General features: G+C 39.9%; 1 protein-coding gene across 3 annotated transcripts in view; it reads right to left on the bottom strand.

Annotated features, from left to right (window-relative positions):
- The window catches only part of DERA (deoxyribose-phosphate aldolase), a 39196-nt gene that overhangs the window by 14859 nt on the left and 6764 nt on the right, over window positions 1–17573 (bottom strand). For 2 of the 3 annotated variants that reach the window (XM_079303731.1, XM_079303733.1), the window contains exons 3-6: window positions 15956–16103; window positions 15240–15335; window positions 13851–13985; window positions 8777–8905 (exon numbers count right to left, since the gene is read on the bottom strand). In XM_079303731.1, the coding sequence (XP_079159857.1) occupies window positions 8777–8905; window positions 13851–13985; window positions 15240–15335; window positions 15956–16103 (508 nt within the window). The remainder of the gene's footprint in view (window positions 1–8776; window positions 8906–13850; window positions 13986–15239; window positions 15336–15955; window positions 16104–17573) is intronic. The other variant, XM_079303732.1, reaches the window with a different exon arrangement.

Raw genomic sequence — 17573 nt, forward strand, 5'->3', positions numbered from 1 at the left:
TGTGCTGAGATCCAGAGCAGTTGCAAACAGTGACTGATTACAGCATAAACCCAGCTAGTCAGCTATCAACAGAGCATAAAGCTTGGAATCAGGATTACCATCCCATTTCATATGAGAGGAGTCATCCTAGAAAAGACAACTGATGAAGAAACTCCTGTGTTCCAGGACATAAGTTTCACAGCAGGACAGTGTTTCTGGATTTTCAGACAATATTTCATAGCCCACATTACAGAAGTAGAACAGATTAATCACTTCACTGAAATAGGAGAATTACAGAATTAAAATATCCCTTGGATTAGGCAGCCTGACATTTCAGGAAGGACTGAGTGATCCCTACAAAATATTAATGGTAAAGTTTGCCTGCCTCTCTGCACAGATCAGGAGTATAAAATTCAAAAATGTAGGGGCAGGCAATGAAAATAATTTTTAGAACAGCCAGAATATGGAATATGGAACATCATCCCTTGTTTCCTTTTTGGTCCATCAGAGATGAACTAACAGATCTTTGTGACAAACTACAATATTTCACTCCTGTGATGTTTGGGATAGGCTGGTACATTGGACACTGTACTGGCAGCATGACTGCAAAGGTGATGGAAAATAGATATTTTACTCCAGAAGAGCTCCTGGTATCACCAAGGAGAAATCTTTTCTGCATCTTAGATTTAGGGAGAACTCAACTTCAGAAAGCAGCTGCAGCTACACACTGCAGGGAAATCACTTTACAGCCCAAATGCTAGCAGGGAAGAAACATCAAAGGTACAAGAGACAGTCAGATGTCAGATCCCTGTTGACTTGCCATGAGGACCATGGCCTTGGCTGTCAATTCAGTCTTTGAAAAATTCCCTCAGAAGGAGGACTGTGACACCTCTGGGAAAGCTATTGTCTTTAGTAACTATAAAGAACAGGCAGAAATCTTAAATTGTCTTATCTGAGAGATACTGAATTGTATAACTACAATTCCTGAAAAGGAATTGTGGGGAAAAAAACCAAAAAAAACAGACAACAAAACCAAATCAGAAACATTTCCCAGAGGATGGAATTCCCAAGTAAAGTATCAAAGGGAATATCTTCCATACTTTCCAAGATCTCCCCAATACAATCTGAGCTGTAACAAGAGAAACACAGCAAGTCCTTATACCTTAATAACTTAAAAAGCAGCCAAAAAAAAAAAAAACAAACTATAACCTACAACCCTAAAATCATGCTTAGTTTATTTCCAAATCTATATTAAGTTTCTGTTAAGGAACTGGATTTTCTAACTGGTGTTCCTACTTGCAATCTTTTAAAAGATACTTTAATATTTCATAAGCCAATTTTATATAATTGATAGGTACAGTAAATTAAATATTTATTTCTATTTTTCACTACTTTAGTAGAATTTAACACCTGCTGCTGACAGAATAAAAAAACTCCAACCAGAAATATCAGAGAAATAAATAGTACCCAATACATCTATTGGTTTTACATAATATTTCCATGTTTTAAAATTGCATTCTCTCAAACCATTACCTTCAATAGCAGAGCCTCACAGATGCAAAGTTTTTTGCCAGGAAGCCCTGTTATTTTGCTGGCATGTTTGACTGGAACTATTCACTGTGCAACAATTTCTGAGTCTGAGGTGATATGAAACTTGAGAAGTTTTAACTCAAATTCTAACAAGTTATTTAACATAGAAACAAGATTTCATTCATGGGGAAAATTAACCCAACAGGGGTGCTTTCTCACCTCTCTGCACCAGTTGTTATAAATTGAAAGTATACCATTTAGATATTCCTTAATTAACATGTTTTGGAAAGATTTTGAATATCAGCAAGAGTAAAGTGCTGTTCAGGCTCTGAGGATAATTTGCTAATAGAAGGTTGACCCCTCTCAGCAGAGTGTCAGTACCTTCCCACTCCCTGCAACCTGCTATTTCCCAACCAGCTCAGAGGGTGAGGCATAAAGAACAGACCCTTTCTTAAAGGTCAGGAAGCAGAAACCAGCATTCAAACCCTTCTCCTCAGAGGAGTTGGATCCCAGAAACCTGGGAGTTTTGAGCTTTCTGTGCTTTCTAGCACTGACCCCCTGGAGAACACTGCTTTGACCTGAGGCCTTGGAGAAGCTTCCAAAATTTGAGTGATGGAGTTAAAATCACAGATGTGTAATTAAATAGAAGTGTGTGATTTCACGTGGTGAAGGGTTTGGAATTTGAGGGTTTTAGAATAACTGTAATAGGTGTGGGACAAGATGGAGGATTTTGGGTGGTGTTTCTTTGGGTGCTCATCTTCCTCCTTCTTCATGATTCAGGTAGTGGTTTTTGGTTGGATGGTTAGTGCTGCACTGCAGGTCACAGGAGTTTGGTTATTGGGTCAAAAGGATAAATAATATAGATCTTAATTCTCTCTTGGACTGTTTAGCTTTAAGAGACCTTGTAGCTAGCTGGATTCAGCTCTGTTTTGCTCACTTTTAGCTATTAGCTAGAAGTGTTGCAGAACTCTGTACTTTAGATAAGATTTACTAAACAACCAAGCCCAAACATGAGAAAATCCATTTCCTTCATGTTTTTCCATCCTGGCTCTGAGTGAAGACAGAAGAGACAAACCACTAATTAAGTGGTGCAAAACACCACAAGAGAAGGACAAGCCTGGGATTTCTAAGGAGCTGCCACACTCCTGACCCTTCTCCAGTTCCACTGTGCTGAGTACAGGGAGAGCAGCAGAGCAGGACAGAGGAGGAGCACAGGGAACACAGCACAACTCACCCACTTGGAGGAACATTTTGGGCAGAGTGCAGTGAGAACAGCTGGAAGGGCCCCTCCCTGCTGCAGTGCACAAAGCATCAGTTTTGGCTGTACCAGGAAATCACAGCCAGCAGCTCCCACCAGAAAATTTCCAGACCTTCCCTTGCTCCATTTCCCAGTCTGAATCACGACCAAAAGTATTCCATCTTCATGCACAGCCACAAAAATTTCTACCTTCTAACAAGAGGAACACATTTCTCTTTACAGAACCCCTGTGAGCTTAGTGAATTAAGATTTAAAGTGTGCAAATGTTAATTTTACACACAGAAAACCAGAGAGGCAAGAAGAGTTGCCAAAAGTGATGATATGCTGGAAGACATTCTGCAACCTCAAACTCATCTTCTGGCTCCTGACCTGGTGTTCTCCTGGTGAGAAGTGCTTGGAAATAGCAGTTTCTATTTGTTAGTGGAGATGGTGGAAGGAGAAAGAAACAGATACAGAACAGACAAGTTTTACACAGTTTTACACTGGTATTTCTTCTCTGACTTCACTGGAGGGTCTATTTTATTACTTTCTGATTACAAGAGAATACCCTTAGTAGAACAGACCTCGAGCAAAATTAGCAGAGTTGCCAGGCATCCTACTCTGACAAATTTGAATGGCCCCAAATAAAGATGTCCCCTCAGACATGCTGTGTAGGCAGGCACACACTTCAGTAAGCACATAAATAAATGCATAACAAAATGTGCCATTGCATGCATGTCTGAGTTTTTAACAAACTGCAAACAAATGAGGCTTCACTGTATGCACTCTAACTCTGTTCTTACTTCACAGACTCCCTGTATCTTTATTTTTCCCCCCAACATCTTTGTCTCTACTTACCCATGCAGGGTTTTGTTGACTCAACTGGAAAGACTTTTCATGAGAGCCTGCCCTAGCCTGTCTCAACCACTTTCCATTCCTTCACTTCTGATTCCCTACACACATATTACTGAGTTCCAGATAGAATTTAAAGTCATTTCACATTCTTTTTTTTTTTTTCCTACTAGTCTTTGTATGGCCTCTCATCAGCAATTCAAACCTGAGGATATTGTGATTACATTGTTGGAACTTTTCAACTCCAAGCTTATCTATCACACCTACATTATTTCTAGTGATTAGCTGCAGTATCACTGTTAAGCTTGTAGGCAATTACCTCATTTAAGGGAGCATCCTTGTAGTGCCTCACTGAACATGCTGTTATCTGCATTTTCATACTGCTGGCTTTTTTTATTTCTCCCCATTCTGTACCAGAACAAATTAAGTCACTTGTTTCTGTTCCAACCTCTTTCAGGCTGATTATATTTAAAGATACTCCATCTTTTGATCTTACACTTAATTCAAATCTTTATTAGTCCATGATACCATTCAAAAGTTTGAGGCAGACTGTCCACACTGCATCTTGGTTTTCCACAGTGCATTTTGAGCTTGTTCTTGGCACTAAACTTTCAGTGATGCTAACTAGAGCTTTGAAGAGACAGCACAACCAGAGGCAATGCAGAATGCAGGACTGGGGCTGCAGCAGGCAGGGAAGGGATGAACTCCCAGTGTAATCTCACAGCAATAATCCTGATCAGCCCCTTGAGCAGCCAGCTGCAACCACCTTGTTGAGCACAGTGGCCAAGAAAGCCTCAGCCAGCAGTCAGTCAGTGCTAAGGACTCCCCCCACACACTGCTAAGAGTGGGGGCTCCCTGAGCTGCCCCAGCCCCACACTGCACCTCCAGAGCAGAGCTGAGCATCATCTGGAGAGCATTCAGAGGGATCAGATCCACAGGAAGGAGCTGCTTCTAGGAGACAGACACATTGCCCCAGGTTTCTGATGGATGTTTTACAGGTAGAGGGTACCCTTTACAAATACACCACAAACCCAGCATAGCTGGTTGTATTTCAGACAAGTAAAATAAGACACAAAATGAAATTTTGTTTACCAAGCCTCCTCCCTTGGCTTGCTCCTCATTTGCAAATGCTCTGGGCTCTAATAACTGACTCAGTATCAAATTACAGCTGAACCTAATCAAACCAACACATAATACAACTCACATGCCACTGACAGGGGACCCTTGATTTTTGGATTGAGCATGAGACTTCAAGCCAGAAACTCACAAAGGATGTCAGTTTGACTTTTGCTTTGTCTGTTATTATCTGTCTCATATTTCACAAGGCAATTCTAAGATTTCCTCTGCTAATGCCAGTTATGTGCTTTGAAGACATGAAGTACTAAGTGCCAAGTATTATTACTTATACAGTAGTCTTATTTCCTATGTTAGTTGCACTTGAGCAAAGCATGCCTTGCCTTTCAGTCAATTTTGCTGGTTTGGTTTCCTTGGTCTCTCATTTTTCATGGAACTTGGCAGAAGTTTTGGTTCATACAGCCACACCACATAACCTTGCTCAGGACAAATCTGTGCAAGAAAGTGCTCAGAACAACAATACTTATTGGCACCTTACAGTTTGTCTTCCCTAACATTAACCCCAGGATAAAAAAATCTTATTTAGGGCTGAGGTAAAAGCTTTGTGTAGCCAGGCATTATTTTGTGATGTTCCAAACCATCTCTGTCATCCTGTGAAATGCAACACAAAACTTTTCCTCACTGTTTGACCATGTCACTTCTGTTCACTTTGGAATGAACAGCATCAAAGGATCCAAAACCATCTCTGCTCACATATTTAATTTTCCCCTTCTAGACATCAGCAACCTTATTGCTTCAGACACTTTCTGCTACTTCTTGGAGGATTTTTTATCAAGTGCTAGAGACTTTAGAAGTTGGTTTGTTTTAGCACTAACTCATTCCTTTCCTAAATTCCATGTTTGCATTGTTTCTCCCTCCACATACCATTTATTTGACTAATTGTTTAATGACATATAAAAAATTTGTTTAAAACCCATATATCAGTAGAGCTACAGAAGAACATACATCAATCTTTCCTGTTCTTTACACAGGTACTTCTTTAGATATATCTAAAGAAAACAAGTACCTTTCCCATGTCACTGCTGTGCTCCCTCAGCTTCCCAAAGTGTGGCATAAAAGGAGTTTTCACAGTCAAAGTGACACAGAAGAAATTTTCACTTTCAAAGTGCCTTTACTTAATCACTTCCTCCACCTCTTTCCTAGTCTGCATATCTTAAGGATTGTGAATTGTTGCACAGTACAATAGAGACTTGTAATTAAGTAATATAGGTTTCCAGAATAAAAATCTTATATATGAGCAAAATATGCAATTAAGTCATCAACAGCTTTACTGAAATATTCCTTTTCCACTGCAAGTTCATCTTTCCCTTCCTTGGCTGTTTTTGTGTCAAGAAACAGATGTTTAAAAATGACCCACCTCTCATACTACATACAAGAACTTTTTCTTGAGTGTTCTCAAGAAGAAATTGAGAAATTTCTTCTTGAAAATTCTTAATAAAGAACTGCATAATAGTTATAACTAATATGGGGTAGTCAGGTACCCATTTCTGTTCCTTAGGACTGTTTACACCTAGGCAGAGACATGAGTGTCTCCTGTAGAAATGGACATGGTTTACACAGGATACAGCAGACTCTGAATTACTCATCCCTTTCTGTCCCCAAAGCAGAGTCAGAAATGCAGTCAGTTTTCTTGAGAAGCTCATGCTCTCAACTCACAACCAGGACTTGAGGCAGCACAGGAAATGGCAGTGGATGCTCTAAACCAATGACCCAAAATTCCCTGATTCAGTGCTAGGCATTTGTCTCAGGCAGCTTCCCAAAAATCAGGGTGCTGCTGTGGCAGTGGGACAGAGCCACTGCTCCACTGCCATCCTGTTCTCCTCAGCACTGCAGAGATCACTCTTGCCAGGTGAGTCACTGCCCTCAGAGGGATGTCAGCCTCCTTCACTCAGAAATAGCTCCTTAAAGATTCCACAAGAATTTATGGCATGTCAGGCAAGGTGGCAAAAGCATGGCTAAAAGAATTGAAGGTACCTGTGTGCCTCCTCCCATTCTGATGCCTTTCTCCTTATGGACTGAACTGGAGAAGGAAGAAAAAGCAGCCATGGAGAATTATTTCAGAGACAACAGGAGTCAGGAGACACCAGTTCTCACAGAGGAAAATTATATATAATATACTATATATACCATTATATTATAGATAATTAAATGTATATGTGATATAATATCACCTCTGGCAGCTTTGTGGTTCAGGACCTTGGTGGATGTGTGGATGCTCAGCAAGGCAAACGTGTAATCCCAGGATTTTGTGCTCCCCACACAACAGGCTGGCACCATGGACAGTGAAGTGAGTTTAAGGACTGCACATCCTCAGTTTCACTGACACAACTGCATGCAAGGCAAGGCTGTGAGCCAGATTACTGAGGCTGTGACCATTAAAAAAAAAAAAAAAACACCAAAACCAATCAAAACCCCTACAGCAAACTAGTTAACCTGTTCTGGAATAATTTTCAAATGTAAGTCTTTGAAAACTCAGCTTACAATGACACATGAGAAGCACTTCTACCAGCACAGCTGAAGGAACTGCATTTGCTGGAAAGGACAGGAGGAACTGGTCAGAGACAACAAAAACTTCTAAAGCCAGTTTTTCAGTTGAATCCACTATACTGTGGATACAATTCTCCCCAAAATGATACAAATATACAAACAAAAATTCTACTGGAATTTGAAGCTCTCAGCAGTTGTGATAAATTGGAGTCTGAAAGCCTGGCCCTCAATGGATGTATGTAGAGCACAAATAAATTCTTATTTTTATGCCTATCCACAAAGAAAAAGCAAAAGATGGAAATAAGGAAATAACTGGATATATTCAGATGGATAAGTATCTTGTAAAGTGAATAGGCAATGAAAATCATTAACAATAGAGCCATCTGCTGTATTTCAAAAAAACTACAGCAGCAAAATTCTGAAAATGGTAAAACACTTCACCAGCTGAATTTCTCACTGCTGAGTGGTACAAAAAGTGATGATAATGATTACTGCATCAGTTTAAATAAGAGAAAATGTGCATTTCTTACACCTCTTCTAATTAAAAACCAATATTTAGTGGTATAACACTGATCCTCTAATGTCTAATGATACTAATTGACATTGTGGCTGGGCTTGTTAGAAGCCTGAAATTCTCCCCATTCCACTTGAATCAGAAGCACAGAATTGTGTATGGAAACAGTGAAGTCAGCAGCAAGCTGAATGTTTATTTAAATACTGACAAGACAGTTAATTATGTTTTTCTTGCTTGAAAGAATTTCAAATCAGAAAGAAATGAGGGAAAAAAATCAACACAAAAGGTGAGGAGAAGTTTAGAAGACAGACTAACCAAGTAGTTCTTAGTATGTCTTCACACCTCCAGAAATCAACTTGAGGAGCCCTATTTCAAGCACAGTGGGAAAAGCAAGTGCCTGGAAGCCAATTCCCAATTTTCATCTCCAGCACAGCACTAAAACACAGAACTACAATCCTCTTTCAACTAGGAAAAGTTGTACCCAAAGCTGTAGAGAGAAGACACTGCTGAAAATCCAAGATCAAATGGGGGCTAAGCTGTGCAAAAATGTAACACCTACAAAGTAGGCACAGCCCCTGCAAACTCCATCCTGATCATGGCAGGTTGGTTTCCTGAGCTGCCCCTCCCAGAGGTGGGCAGAAGTGATCACAAACCAAAACTGAGAGCTTCTGGCAAGAATCTCCACAGGGGAGCTCCCCTTGCATCTAAAACAAGGTTGTGAGCCATCCACCCACATCCTGGAGGTGACCAGCACTCCATCAGTGTGTCTGCCCCAAATGAATTATTAAATATTCTCATCACAGCAGATGTCTGACAACAAATTTTACTTGTCCCTACAACCCTTGCCATTCAGCAGTTTCTTACTTAACATCTCATGCAGTTTTTTGTAGGTTACACAGAACAAGTGACACTTCATTACTTCACCTTCAGTAATTGCTGCACAAGTTTTTTCCACATCGACAAAACCGAACTTCCACAACTGGAACTTTCTTAGAGCCTCACAAACAATATAGCAAAGACATTCTTAGCTAGAAGGTGTTTACCTGCCATCATGGCTATCATACTGGCCTTGTAGACATTGGCAAGGGAGCCCAGTTCCCCTGTAGCCAGGATGGTTTTCATGTGAGCTTCTCCACAGGCTGCACGGCACAGGCGGATCTCCTCGTAGAGACCTGGGGGTGAAAGCAAGTGGAAATTATTAGAGCTGACTTTCAAGCATGGCCATAATTTCCACTTCTGGATTAATTTCCAGTCTTATAATTAGCTGTAGCACTCAGGAACTTAAGTTTTGTAAGTTCAATAAATTACATGACTGGAGGTAATTAGCAACGCCGTGCAATTGCAGACTTTACTTAATAGCTATTAATGTCTGTTCTCTCAAAACTACAAATGTATGAAATACCCATGAAGACATCAGGAATTAAAAATGCTGCTGTAGTAAAGATGGATCTTAAACCAGCTTTTCCAGCAATAAATATGGCAGTACAGTGAATCAGTACTCAATGAATGCACCTGGCCAGTGAAACACTCCCTCCCTTCCTGGTAACATTGAGCAGTGTTCCCACAAAAAATTTACACACAGGGAGACTAAAAAAGCTAAAAATTAACAAAGCAGTGCTGTCAGAAGTTGGCCACTTTGGGATGTTTAGGATTCCTCCAGTGTGGGGAGAAAAGCAGCTCTTACAGTGCACAGTCACCATTTCTGGATCTTGAATTTACAGAAACTAAGATGCAAAATAAACAGGATGCTTTGCAAGAGGGTCCTTTTGACAAACTGCACTCAATCTTCAGACACACAATCAAAAAGTTTTTTGACAGAAGGCTAAAATACAGCTTTAAGTAGATTATATTAAAACAGTCCAGGCTATAATAACACTTTTTTTTTCAGCAATACTAGATTTTCCCCTCAGCCCTCAAGTGACACGTGGAAGCTCAGGCAGGGTTTGCCAGCTGTGGCAGGTTCCTCCTGTGACCAGAGCCATGGGCACACCAGGGTGTCCAGGGCTGGCATTGCCCTTCTGAGACATGCTGCACACATGAGCAGACAGCTGGCTGCTGCATTTAGCAAGTCCCTTTATAGACACCAGGCTTCACCTTGTTTCTCACTGTGTACCAAAGGTGTGAATTAATCAGTACTAGCATGCAGTCTAACATGTTTTATTGATCAATTGGTGATGCTCCAGAAACCTACATCAAATCAAGGCTCAAAAAGGAAACACAAAGGACCTGTGCTATTTTTTGTGTGTGTGCATTTAATAACCCTGCTCCTCTTAGATCCAAATGAAATCTCTTTTTGTGGAGTGACTCTTTCCTGAAGCTTTTGAAAACCCAGAGAAAGCAGCTTTCTTCTTCTAGTTTCAGTAACAAGAGGAAAAAGTTTTCCCCACCTTTGAGCTACACCACTGAAAATGTCAGAATAAAACCAACAAAATGTACATTTAGGTTGGACTCCACCAGAAGAAATTCCATCCCACAGCTGTTGTTCCCTGGCACTGCAGCTCCAGCACCCTCCCTTGTAGCTGGAAGGTGCCTTTACATGCAATTAGCATCAGGATCCTCAATCATCCCTGCCTGCCACTCAGGAAAAGGGGGCACACTTCACTGGGGCAGCTGTGGGGGTAACAAATGCTGTGCTTTATTCAGAGACCAATTACTGCAGACAATAGCTGACATCCCCAGGGAATTTTCAACCCCTGAGAGAAATGCTACTACATTTGGGACAGAGCAATTTAACCAGAGCATCCCAGTCCCAGTGCAAGCTGGAATTGCTTTGATACAGAACAAGTGTAAAAACTCCTACTCCTATCAAAAATAAAAGGAGAAGTTTCAGTACTCATTCAAATTTGAATCAAGGCACAAATAACAGGATACAAAATGCAGTCAGTGTTTCAAGAAGTGCTGGGCATCCTGTGGGACAGGATATGCTGCCAAAAAGTCCAGCACTAAACAACTCAGTTGTAAGCTTTCTTGTAATTTTCCTAACATTGGAAATATTTAGTACATAATGTTGAATTTTAGCAGCTAATGAAAACAGCAAAGAAAATGTTCTTTCCCCTATGCATTTCCCAAGCAAACATCCCTGATAATTTCTGCTGGCTGCAATCTCCACTAGATTGTCTAGATGGTCTGTTACTTTGGTGTAATACATTAGTCCTAAAAATCACAAAATAAAGGTGATAATCCAGATCTCCTTCAAATGAAATTAAAATATTACAGGAGGAAAAAAACCCACACTGCTTAATTTTTTTGTGGAATATGGAGAAATTTGGTGTAAAATCACTTTAAAAAAAATCCATTTATTTGGTGTTTTTATCTAGCCAGTCACAATGACTGATGTTAGGGGTAGAAACTGAGATGAGGAGATGTTTTGATTTCTGTTAGAAAAAGACCAAGGTGATTGTGGTGAGCTGGAGCCCCTTCTGTCTGGCACATTAATGGCAGGTTTGTTAACAGCATGCCAAGCAGGAGGCTAGCAGCACAACACAGCCCCAGGACCCAGGTGGAAATGCTACACCCAGCCACAGCCTCCCTGAGCAATCCAAGTCTCTGGAGCAGGGAGTGTGTTTTTCACAATGAGGTTGTCCCATGGGTGCAGCCATGCTCAAATTTCTCAGAGTATCACTGGTTTTTTTCTCTTTTCTTACAGGAGAATTCAACTGCCACAGAGCCAATGATGGATTAACAGTGCTCCTGAAGCCACTGACAGTGCACATGTCCAGGTGTTTGCTAACAGCTGTGCAACCAGCACTGACATCAATTACTGCACCCCACACAGCTTCAGCAGGTACAGCAGATACTGAAAATGGGGCAAAAAGAATAATTAATACATCCAGTCTATTCCAACAATTTGTAGGTCAGCTTGATCACTCCTTACATAAAGACTCCACATTCCGTGTCTAAAGGAAGGATTCAAATTGATAATTTATGTTTAATCCATACTTAGTCAAGTAATACAAGAAAATAGCTGAATAAACTACTTTAAATTAGTATTGCTTTAAAAGCTAAAAGGTTATAAAAGCTATGTAAGTTCATAAACTTACATCTCATTTAATGTTATTTTCTGATGTAATTTAGCTGTCCAATAAAGCTACTTTCATATTCAGCATTATTTAAAAGATCTTAATTACTTCACAAAGATCTAGAAAATACATTTTGAGTGTCACAAAGAGCTCCAGCAATTCCCAAGAAGTGCTTTAAAATAACTTGACATAATTGGACATACACTAAAATATTTAATAACCAAACAAGCCTTTGAAGCAAATCACAAAGCAACACTCTTCTATTGTGGTGACCCCAATTACTGCACAGGCTAGAAGAAAAGCTAAAAATGAACAGTGAGACAAAGCACTCTACCACTTAGATTTTTTTTTTTCCCCACTAAGTTCTGAAGTTGTGAAGACTATCAACATAAGAAAATACCCATAGAAGCTTATTACTACTACTATTATTATTATTACTGCTATTAGCATAAGTTATAATAGAACTGCAAGGCAGCCTTAGTTGATGAAATACCTTAAACACAGGCACAGGTACTGCACTACTTAATTTTATGTAATATAGGGATTTAATAAAAAAAAAAAAATCCTTCTTCATCCCTTCTTCTAGGTTCCTTAAAGTATTTTATAGATTATTCTGTATTATCCCTAATCACACAGGTAACATATCTATTGGAAGATGAACAGGAAGATAGAACACTAGATTTTCAGAGATCACCAAATGAAATCCTTTTCATTTAATAGGAAACTTAAATATTGTAATATTTCACCTTCTGGCATCTCTAGGGCAAGTAAATTCTGTTCCTGAAGAAGCTTTTTTTCAAGGTCATGTAAACACATGTCACAAAGGGATTCAGATTCATGAATAAACTTAAGAACCCATTTGGAAATAATTTGAATTCTGCCATTGGTGAAAAAAAAATATAAGCCATGCCAAAATAAAGGTGGCTTTCAACCTTGTCATGACTTCATCTCTGGATAAAAGAATATGCTTATCAAATTAAAAAGCCATACCTAATTTACTGATTTAGTAAACTGGCAGGTTTACAGCACATCCATCACTGCTGTACTCCTCCCTTGCAATTTGTAACCACAAAGAATAATTCATCTCCCATGCAGAGAAAACCAACAATGTATGTCCAGCTCCTTTCAGTCAGGATCCAAACTCTCCCTCTGAACCCAAGCTCTGGATTTCTCCTCTGAGTTTTCCTTAAATAACTCACACCACAAGTATGGACACTGCAAATACTACAAAAGAGGCCAAGATATTACAGCAAGGAAACCAGCCCTGAAGATACAGATGTAGAAATATGTGGGGGCTTTAGTTTAATTCTGTTAACTGAAAAAAGACCAAAAAACATGATATATTACCATGATCTCTGTTATTTCCTTAAATAAAGTCAGGTTCTAGAGTCCATTATAAAGTCTTCCAAACAAATAGGATATTATGTCACTGCATTGTACAGCTAAATAGAAAATTCACTCCAAGACAATGATTTGTCTACCTTCACATGGAGATTAGTTATAGGAGCACTGTCAGCACTTAAGGCAAACCATTCACAGTACATTAAGGATGCAATTAGAGCAAAAACCATCTTCAGCATTATTGTTCTTACTAATTAGTAGTAGTCTGCAGATGCCAGAACATCAATAATAACATGAACAGTCAATTTGTACCCTCAACTTTCAGGAAAAAGAAAACAACTAAAACATTCTTTCATCAAGAATTGAAACACGTATATTTTAAAAGGTATCATCTACATTAGCAGCCCCTTGGGCTTTCTAACAAAACTCTTCCAATAATTAGGCTTCTACTTGCTATTTGTTTAATGCTGTACACAAAATCCTCTAAAGGCACAGAGGGAATAGACCTGAATTTGCAAACCACAAAGTCATTCTGCCTGCCCAGCCTGATGCAATGTCCAACAGCATCCCTCTCAAAAAATCAACCCTTTGCTATAAATTGATTAAACAGTTTTTATTCAGAGCTCCAGATTATCAGTTGCTCTGAGGGGAAACACCAAATTCATCAAGTTCTGATGGAGAGATTTGGGGAAGAGACAAAGACACACCCTGCATGTGCACATAGAAAGGTTGAGGTTTAGGAATTTTTTTTGTTTACCTTCCCACTGGCCAGTCAGCACCAGACTCCTGCTGATGACAATGTCAATCTCTCGGGCACCATATTCCACTGCCAGCCTAATTTCAGCCAGTTTGGTCTCCAGAGGAGTTTGTCCAGATGGAAACCCAGCAGCCACTAGCATGAAAGGGGTGCAGGCAGAAGGGAATGTGTTAAAGATTTTATAAGTTGACCATAAAATTGAAAATAAAGTAATACAACAAAAGGTTTGAACATGATTCTTTTTTTCAGTGCTTGCCATGATTCAGAAAATCTACAGGCACCTCATCCTACCCTCTCTTCATCCAGAAGAAGCATTAGCTCTACCCTCAAAAACTGATCTCCAGCAAGGTAAGTGCATCTTGTGAAAAGATCTTTCACATGCCTTGATATTTTCCAGAACAGCTCACATAAAAGCACAGTATCTATTGTTTCAGCAGAGTTGAGCAAACAAGGAGTGAGCTGAGATATGAAGAAATAAACACATTTTTAATTTTCTCCAATTATTTTAAATAGTATCTTGAGTTAAATCATGATAATGTTAATGGTTAAATCACAATATAACAAAAACTGCTTGCAATGAGTTCCATTTAAGAGTATGTTTATGATGTTTAAGTACAAAACCCAAAGGTAACTTTGGAAATGGAAAAATAATGGCTTTGTCAGAGATTGTCTTTCTTCCAGACATTTAAATGCACTTAGCATGTATTTTCCCCCTACACAACAATGAAAAGAACAAAATAGTCACATGTGCCTTAGCACTGAACACCTGATCTAACTTCAAAGTTTGCTCCTGCTTTGAGCAGGGGGCTGGACCAGATCACATCCAGGACTCCCTTCCAACCTGAGTAACTCTCTGATTCTATTTCTTGCTTTATTTGCTCTTATTTGAAACCACAAATTTTCTCACTTTTGCTGTTCCAATTCTCTTTTTCACTCCATCCTGGAAATGTCTGTATGAGCCAGCAGCTGTGTGGCACACAGTTGCTGGCTTGGGCTAAAACCTTGACACAGGATTACACTTAAAGCCAAACATGATAGGAAAAAAAAACCTTTACTAGAACTCCCATCATCATCATCTCCTACTTAGTGTATACTGATACTTGTCCAGCACTTTATCTCAGTGTCTTCTGTCCAAGTGAGAAAAACACTGATATATTTTAAAGGCCTCTTTGATCAGCTTCCAGCAAAAAGGCTTGGCATTCCTGATAAGCTTGAAGTTGAAAGACAACAAAAGATAATGCCAGAAGAAAATCCTCCTTCCATTCCCTTCCTTCCACCTGTTACCTTTTCACCTTTCTCTTGATACAAAAGCAACTCCAAACTTCTGGATTTTTCCATGTATTTTATAAGATCAAATGATTTAAAGGGATATTTTTGAATAAAGCTTACCTGAAGCCACTGGGATGTCACAACCAGCAGCCTTGAGGGTGTTCACAGCATCAGAGACTCTTGCAGGATACACACAAACTGCTCCAACAGTGACACCTGCAAAAGCCACAGCTCCTTTTTCATACAGAGAATTCCACTTTCTCCATGAGCACATGTGCATTGTCCTCACCTCCCACTCCTGTGTTCCCACAGGGATCTTAAGAACTACACCAGGGTCTGTTCTGCTGCTCAAGTGCTTCAGGTAATTCTCGTGCTGTTTCCTCCCTCACCTTCCTTCACCTGAGCCTGGGAGCAAGGCTGCATTAGCAGGAATTAAAATTCCAGGATATTTATGGACAAACTCACAGTTTAATGCCAACACACACAGTTAAGGCACTGCTTGATCAGCAAATTGCTGCAGGAGAAGCTGCACTGCCAAGCTCTGTTCTTCCTTGTGGAGCCAGGCTGAGTCCAGCAGCAACTGAGAAGTCTTCATGTTAATGCAGCCCTCCTGCATTTCTAGCTAAAATGAGATAATTGACCTCATATTCATACTTCAACCATCTGAAGAGTCCATAAATCCAAGTTGTAAAAAACAGACTAAGTTATGATATTTTATATATATGGGTTCAATCAGTTGACTTCAATCAGGGGACCTACACACCTCCTGAAAAGTGAAAAAAAAATAACGAGGAGATGCAGACATTTCCTCTACAAAACACCAAAAGCTGCCATACCTTTATCATGCATGTCCAAGGCTTTGAGCAGATCCTCTCTGATGGGGTGCTTTGCTTTAAAACACAGCCTTTGAACATTTGAAGGAGTGTCATCCCCCGAGAGAGTGGTGAGGTCTATGCAGGTGACAGCTTTCAGCAGCCAAGCTGCCTGCAAAGGGAACAAAGCAAGCAATGCAGCATCTCTGTTTGCTCTTCCAAAGCCAAACTGCCTTAGAAGAGGCAGCAATCAGAAGCCTGGCTCTCACTCTGACAATGGGGAAATGGATGGAATGTAACATGGAGGATAAGCAAATAATGGCTCAGGACAGACAGGGCTGGCAGGTATCTGTTCATCAGCATCCAGTGATACAGAGAGGATCCACTTCCTTTTGTGGCAATCAGGAATAAAAAACATCTGTAATTCTGGTGCAAAGAAAAAGAGGTAAGTGACAAGGTTAAAGCACTCTAGATGGAAATGCTTCAGAATTTAAAAAAAGACTTATTAATCAAAGAATGGAACAGAGGCATAACTAAAAATTTTATGAGCTTTTTTTTGCTGAACAAAAATGGAGCTTAAGACATGATTTTGAAATATCTGTTGAAGGTCTTCCAGAAAACACTCATTTACAGTGATGGCTTCACTCAAAGCTGACTTCTCTCACAGAGCACATGTACAAGGGGAGAGTTTGCAATAGCACTGGCCCCTGTCAGTCCAAGTCTGACTGTTTCTGGTTCCTCCTTTCATCCTACAACACTTGGAAAGGGGTTTTCCCCTGAAATAGCTTTATATGGCTTTTACCTGGATTTTTTTACCCTCTGTTTAAGGGAATTTTTGTCTCCTCTCTTATGATAGGAATCATATCAAGACAGATGTAGTCAGAAGGTTTCAAGAGCTGGTATAAAGTTCAGGTCTTTTAAAAAGGTTTTTCAGTTGGGTATTTTGGGAAACAGGCAACAGAATTCCAATCTGTGATGCTGCTTACACATTCAAAAGTACAGGTTCAAAATCATCTCTGTTAAAATCCTACACATGACTGACTGCCCTGCAAATGTGACAATGTATAAACACAGAAGATTTGCTTCTGACACCCTTCAGAGTGAAACCTTGCTCCAGTGCTGGTGTTTCTACACAGGAGAAGTGTTAGGAATTAACATCTGTTCCCCAGCTGTGCTGTGGGAGTGGCACTAAATCCCTTTCTTGCCAATGAGTCTCTGTAATCAAAGCCTGTGGCTCTCTCTGTTTCTGTGATTTACATGGTAAGCTCAGCCAAAAGAAGACTTTGCTGGTACATCCCTGCACCTGCAGTGTCTGAGGTTAGCTGTGGTTATGGAGCACCACCTGGAACTTGTCACTGATGCTATTTCCCAGCTCAGAGCCACTGGACTGATAAACTTGGTGTCAAATAACTTTTTGTGCATAAAAACTTGAAAGAGATGCTGAACCATTGTCTAAACCTCCTCCATTTATCTCCATCTTTTAAATTCAATCAGAACACACAAAGCACAAACTGCCAGGAAGGAAAAACAGGCAGGAAACTTTTTTCTATCACCTTCCAGTAGCATCTTAGACCTACATCAAATTATCCCCAAACTGCCATCCCAAAATCTGTGCTCCTTGTGGACACAGCTTCAGCCACTC

This window comes from Erithacus rubecula (assembly GCF_903797595.1).
Source record: "Erithacus rubecula genome assembly, chromosome: 4".
NCBI lineage: Eukaryota > Metazoa > Chordata > Aves > Passeriformes > Muscicapidae > Erithacus > Erithacus rubecula.